This window comes from Populus nigra, chromosome 17, assembly GCF_951802175.1.
Source record: "Populus nigra chromosome 17, ddPopNigr1.1, whole genome shotgun sequence".
In the NCBI taxonomy this organism is placed as follows: Eukaryota; Viridiplantae; Streptophyta; class Magnoliopsida; order Malpighiales; family Salicaceae; genus Populus; species Populus nigra.
The window spans coordinates 2,867,911-2,874,648 of record NC_084868.1 but is presented as its reverse complement, the minus strand read 5'-3'; the positions used below and the strand labels follow the sequence as shown (position 1 = coordinate 2,874,648).

At 33.2% G+C, this 6,738-nt stretch overlaps 1 protein-coding gene across 1 annotated transcript; it reads right to left on the bottom strand.

The window, feature by feature from the left end:
• Positions 1 to 223: 223 nt before the first annotated feature.
• Positions 224 to 3,335, bottom strand: LOC133676435 (glycerol-3-phosphate 2-O-acyltransferase 6). The gene is made up of 2 exons (XM_062098077.1): positions 2,579 to 3,335; positions 224 to 1,240 (listed from the first exon to the last, which is right to left on the bottom strand). The coding sequence occupies exons 1-2, from the start codon at positions 3,200 to 3,202 to the stop codon at positions 341 to 343; spliced, it is 1,524 nt and encodes a 507-aa protein (XP_061954061.1). The 5' UTR covers positions 3,203 to 3,335; the 3' UTR covers positions 224 to 340.
• Positions 3,336 to 6,738: the final 3,403 nt, after the last annotated feature.

The window sequence follows — 6,738 nt, the reverse complement described above, 5'->3', positions numbered from 1 at the left end:
TCATTTAAATTCTTGTGAATTTTAAAAAAAAATTAATATCAAGTTGATGAAATTAGAAATGAATAAATAACAAAAGAAAAGAAAAAAAACCACTTGTTGGAAAATTTAAAGAAAATATTTTTTGAGGGTGAAAATAATAATAAAAAGTTGGAGATTGAATAAACATTGCATTAGAGAAATTTGATATCGGTATGCATACTTAAAAAAAAAAAAAAAGCAAATATACACTAAAGTTATTTTATAGTAATTAATCACAATAGCGATTGTCAAATTTTATTGTTATAGCAATATTTAATAGATATAAAAAAAACAATAGAGAAATTAAATCATGGATTTTCTTTTATGCCGCCTTTTGGAGAGAATAATTTTCTGAAGCCTTTTCCTTCTTAGTTGCAACACGGCCGTCTGTTCCTGCAAGGATAGCGTACTTGTCCTTCCTAGTCAAATTAGTGCACTCAAATCCAAGTGTCCCAGCCAGCACCCTTTGTATGTAATTTGCAACTTCAATGGATGATTTGCCTCCTTTGCAAGTAAGCTCTGTGGGCAGCTGATTCAAGAAGGTGATCTCATATGTTGGCATTGGATTCATGAACACAAAATAAGGGTCCAACAGTTTGTGCCCTCGAACCGTCGTGCCATTGAAAACAGATTGTTTTGTATTGATAGCGACTGGCACAATCCTATCTGTAAGTTCTGCAAAAAGAGCACTAAATCTCAAGAGAAATGGCTCTCTACAAGTGGTTCCTTCCGGGCAAATTACCAAGTCACCTTCTTCAAGTAGACGCTTTATATTTGCAGCATCTCTGTCTCTCTCCCTTGATAAAGCAACAGCCTTGATAGGTGAAATAATCTCAGTGAACTTGCTTATGCTGTATGTGACACAGCTAATTTTTCTTCTTAGGGCGACAGCAGTGACAACAGGGTCTAAGACAGTACGGTGATTGCAAACAAAGAGGACTCCACTTTGGCCTTTTCTTGGAGGGGGTGGAGGATTACCCTTAACAACTACTCTAATTCCTAGCAGCTTATAATTGTACCAGGCAATTCTCTCAGGCAAAGGGATGTTAAGGTAGACCCTAAGGACGGAGAGAATAATACCAATTGGCATCCATAAGAACGTCAGAAGGGCAACCAAGGGAGTAGGTCTTTGAACCAGCCGGCCCTCATGGAATATGACAGGGCTTAGAAGCTTGTTTCTTGGTAGTGGCTCGCACTTGGATCTTGGCACCATATATCCTTCCTGCAGTATAATTTAACAAAAAATTCATGTCAGAAATTGATCGTGATTTGTCCTTATTCCGCTTCAGTTGTAGAAAATTAATTATTCAGCCTATTGAACTATTTTCAGCAATGTTTCACATGCATGTTTGCGTCAAATCTGTTTGCTAATTAATTGATCAAACTAATGAAAGCGAAGGTAATTAATCAAGATCAATTAAAGGAATGGGGATCCACTTGTGTTGTTGAAATAACTGTACTTTATCTATCTCTGAAAACGACAGGGGACTAGATTAAAAAAATATTTCGACATACAAGAAAATTCATTAAAACTGGACTACATCACCCACTGGACCACCCGACCAGTTCATACTATTACGACATAATTAGCTTTCAATTCCTGTATTGTTTGTTAGGAAATGGCTCCACAAACGGAGCAATAAATTATTACATGAATCTAGTACCAGATCAATTATATTATCAGGATCTACTGCAACAACAGTTTGTGGCCAGTATCAACTAGCTAGATCCGTGTACATAACCAATTTTGTAGAGTGGAAATGCTCCATATAATCACGAACGAAGTGCTAACAGAATTCAAAGATGAGAAAATATTGCTAGAGCTATAATTTGGTCATCATAGTTCTTACATGATGCGCATGGATTACAATTTGACTTGAATAGAAGAGTGGTTGTGGACATGAAGAATGAATGGCGTGGATATTTGTTGTGATAGCATATGCTATAAATGTTTTTCGTGCTTCATAATTAGGTATTTGAAATTTATCAGATAAGGGCAGGAAAAAAGAGGGGAGGAAAAGCAATAAGATTAAGGGCTAAGAATAGAAGCCGTTAGCAAAGTGTTCTCTACACTGATGGTCCTGTACCAGTAGTAAATTATTAGAATAAAAGCCCTCCTAAAATCTGATGGACAGAGAAACATAGAAAGAGATTCATGAACAAAATAATGCTTCCATAAACTTTCTCACCAAACCAACAATAAATATTAAAGATATATTGACAGTTGGACTGTACTGTACATATTGAGCTAGAAACAGCTCACACAGCGCTCAAAATTGTTGTCAAAATTGAATAGCATGCTAAAAGGTGTATGCATTGAGGGCATTTGTGCATCTAGTTGTGTTCAAATCTATGCTTAGCGTAACCGATTCAATTTAGACGGAGTATATTACATGCATGTAACATCTGACCTAAATTGAACATTTAGATATTGAATCTTTGAGCATGCAATTTGACATATTTTAACGAAGACAAGATAGAGTAATTTACTGAAAAAGAAAGAGGGGCAAGTAAAGAGTAGTGAAATAATTTTACAGTTTAATTAATTCCGAGATCTTACCTTGCAGATGGACATGAAGTCATGGTCAGTTTCGCGGTCTCCCAGGCCTAAATCAGGCAAACTTGTACCAAACTCCTTTAAGAGAGCATTCCTCTTGTGATCTCCAACAAGAACTCCAGGTTTCTTCACAAACCCAGTTGCCCTTCCAGATTTTGTAGCCTGTATTTCAGTGCCAAGAACCTTGTCAGCACCTAAAAAGTTCTTGACAAATGGCTCTACCATAATCCTAGGATTTGCTGTGACAATGTATCTCTTTCCAAAAGAATTGAACACCCTCCAAGTTTCTGGATGGACATCATCAGCATAAAACTTTGGCAAGACAGACCTTGAAACAAGCTCAATGTCTCTTATTTTAAGTCCAGCGAAGGCAATGAAGATGAAGGTCTTGATTGCCATTTCCTCTGATATAATTAAGTACGTAAAGTACACAAATGGGACTGATGATAAAAGAATTAGTCCTCTCAGGAGACTCCCAGCTTCAATGGCAACAAGCAAGAAGTAAGGAAAAGCACTTCTTGATACAAGAAGTGTTCCATCTAGGTCTGCTGCCACGGTCTGATTCGATCGCCCCTCTGTGCTACATTTTGCTATTGGTTCAAAATGGCGATGAGCCCCCATGACCATCACAGAGGGGGATAGAGAGGGAGAGGGAGAGGGATAGATAGTGTTTATTTTGAGAGTTCTTAGGAAGTGTGAGTTATGCTGTGTTAAGAAGAGAGAGGAGAAGGGTTTATAAAAGAAGAGAAGAAAAAGATGGCATGGACAGGAAGTTAAATGTTTGAGCAAGGAGCATGAAGATAATATGTGGTTGAGACTCGAGAGACTACACTTGACATTTCGTTTTTTTCCCCTTCAAAAAAATAACAAATAAAAAAAAAATATTTTAGGTAGGGATTAAGGGTTGTAAGTCAATTTTTTGACGTATAAATTAGGGCAGTTGTGAGGAGGGGTCTCTGAGTAGTTGGCAGTCGATACCACCACCCACAGGACATTCAATTAGCCTACTTTTTAGTTTTTGGACGCCGGCCATATGCCTCCTTATTAAAGCTCAGCTTCCTTTCTCTTTGATTTGGCTAAGCTTGATCCTTTTTTATACCACTAGTCGCAGCAAATTTCAATGGCTTGCAGCAGTGCACTTAGCTAGCCAACATAATTTCTTACCTAATATAGAGATTCAATAAATAAATTCAAGAGATGAGTGGCATCAAACGGATCGACCCCTTGTAGCCTAGATCTTTTCCAGAGTGAACGATAAAAGGAGATTAGGGTGGGGAAAAAAAACATAGCGTAGGTTATACTTATTTAATTTCCAGATGTGGAACGTAGGATTTCAGAGTCTGCATTCCAGAATAAAAATCTATTAAAATAAATCTCAAAATGAGTTAAAATTAGAAAAAATTAAAAACTGAAAAACAAAAATGGAAAAAAATATATTTTTGGTTGGCTAAATGGAGAAACTATAGAATTCATGGGTCAAGCTAAAATCTTTTAGGTCTTCATTTCATATGGTTCTAAGGTTGAGCTAGCTAGATATGGACAGTAAAAAAAAAAAAAAAAAACCATGCTAAGACTCACGCTCCTCTAATTAAAAAATAAATCACACATAAAATAAAATTTATTGTAGAAAATTTATTGCATGAATTTGGAACTCATATTTACGTATATAGTGCATTCCAAAATAACAAGTCTTGTATGTTTAAGTCTGAGGTGATATTATTTAGGTATCCTAAAACTTAAATAATTAATTGCAACACTAAATTTGACCTATTCAATGCCGAAGTGATTTCTATTTATCTGTCAACCTTGATGACATATAAAATTGATATTGTTTGGAATTTTTATTAATGGATGGTATTTAATCAAAAATACAGTTTCTGTTAGAAAATAATATAAATTATATCTTGAAACCTCACCTAACAAGTTTAAGTTTTTGGGTTAAATTGGTTGTTTGATATGGTATCAAAGCCTTGATGATCAAGCGGTTATGAGTTCGAATCTCATCATCCTTATTTATTTGATAAAAATTAAACACAAGTAATATGGATCTGTACGTTAAAGTTTCAAATTCAAAAAACTTTCATTTGAGGGGGTGTATTAGAAAATAATATAATTTATATTTTGAAACGTTACCTAACAATTTGAGCTTTTAAATTAAGATAATTTATTGAAATTTTCAACGTTTTTGTAATCGCCAATCCCACGAAGAAGCATGGGAATATTCAGTCACAAATAATAAGAGATCTAGCAGTCATACGTACTAACAAAAAGAGAAAAAATAAGAGAGAGTTACTACAATTAAATGCGCTATGGCATTCTAAAATCACCAAAAAGATATCTAGAAATAAAGAAAAAGAAAAAAAAAGAGAGTCATAAAGCTATGTGGCTTTAGTAGTTGAGCGTAAAAGGAGGCCAGGAAGAAACCCATAATGAGTCAATGGATAATTGGTCTTTTAATTAGTTACGAGTTTTTTTAAGATAAATTATTGTTTAACGGTATAATAATTATTCATTAATTTTGTTTTCATTACAGATCTGGTGATGATCGATGAGGTTATGAAGAAGTATGTACGTATGATGATATTTTCAAAGAATTTGATGAAGTCATTGGTTGAATAATTCCATGACACTTGATTCAAAATATTTATTTATTTATATATTTTAAATTATCATTTATTTTTGGATTAATTAAAAAATACATTGAAATTAATATTATAAATTATGCTGAGATTGAAACATGTAGGTTTTGATTTTATTAGAGTTAATTTAGTGTTCTAAAATCTTTTTTTTTTCGAACAAGACAACCATGATTATTATTTACTTGAACAGTTCAAACAAAGTAACCGAACTGGGGGCTTAATTACTTTAATATAAATTTGGTTTGTATTTTTTATTTATTACTCGGAGAATAAATTAAACAGAAAATATCCTTCTCGATCGATCCGTTTTGATTTTATCGATCGTTGTTGAAGTTTCTATCAACAACTTTAGGAACAACCTTCTTCTTCTTCTTGCAAGAGTTTCCAACTGGTAGATATTGACACCAACCGAAACTCTCTCTTGCTCGGTAAGAAACAGTTTACTTGAAAGCAATCGAAACCACAAGATATATAGGAAAAATACATGCAAAGTGTTAATTAATTGCAATAACTGTGGATTTTGTAGTTGAGGTTAGGAAGAATTCTTCCCCTACCAGTTAAGTTGCTGGAAACTACTCACGGGAGCACATAAAACATCATTGTTTACTCTTTATAAAATCCAGGCATTTTGTTACATTTAACGTGTCTCTAAGCTTTGATTTCTTTGATTTTTTTTATTTTTTTTAAAAAAGGGTTTTAAGGTTATGAACTTCTCCCTCGGGATTACTTCTCTTTGTATTTGTGTCTTTCTCAACGATATTATTTCTATTCTTAAGTGACCTAATTTAAACTACTTGTACCAAATGGGAGTACTCGGCGGCTATAACGTGGCCTGCCATCATATGCTTGCCGATAAAGGGCATGCCACACGCTTTTGTAAAAACATTATGGGTAATAGAGGTGATTGTTTTTTGTTTGATTTAGTTTTTATTAAAAAGTTAATTAAACTGGTTTTTTTTAAAAAAAAATAGAACCGAACCGGAACCAGTTCAAATCAATTGATTTCAGTTCAGTTTGGTTAATTTAGAAAAAAAATGATTCAAACCGGTTTGGCTCGGTTTTTTACGGTTTGGGTTCGGTTCGGTTCGGTTTTTTGTTTCAGGCTTACAATACTAAAATCAAACCGATTGGTTTTTTCAAAATTCTAATCAGTTTAATAGATTCTTTTTCACGGTTATGTTTTTTCGGTTTTTTCCTCTCGGTTTTTCAGTTTTTTTACTCACCCCTAATGTATATGACAATTAATGTGTTGGAGCATAAATAGTAGTTAACATTAAAAAATTATATAAATTATATTTTGAGATTTATTATAATAATTTAAATTTTTAAATTAAAATAATTCGATTGATAAAGTGATTATAAATTTAAATTTTACAATTTCATTCTGATTAATAAAAATTAAATATAAAATAATATATAAAATTATACAAGTTCCATATTTAAAAAGTTTTCACTGAGAGAGAGAGATTTTAGAAGAATATCTAACACATATCAATTGCTTCTTTATGAAATGATTGATAATTA

What these genes read in the sequence shown, in the direction of transcription:
- LOC133676435 (XM_062098077.1), bottom strand. Translation starts at nt 3,202, where the DNA reads ATGGTCATGGGGGCTCATCGCCATTTTGAACCAATAGCAAAATGTAGC. An exon ending in ACTTCATGTCCATCTGCAAG is followed by an intron (nt 1,241 to 2,578) that starts GTAAGATCTCGG and finishes ATTATACTGCAG; the next exon opens with GAAGGATATATGGTGCCAAG.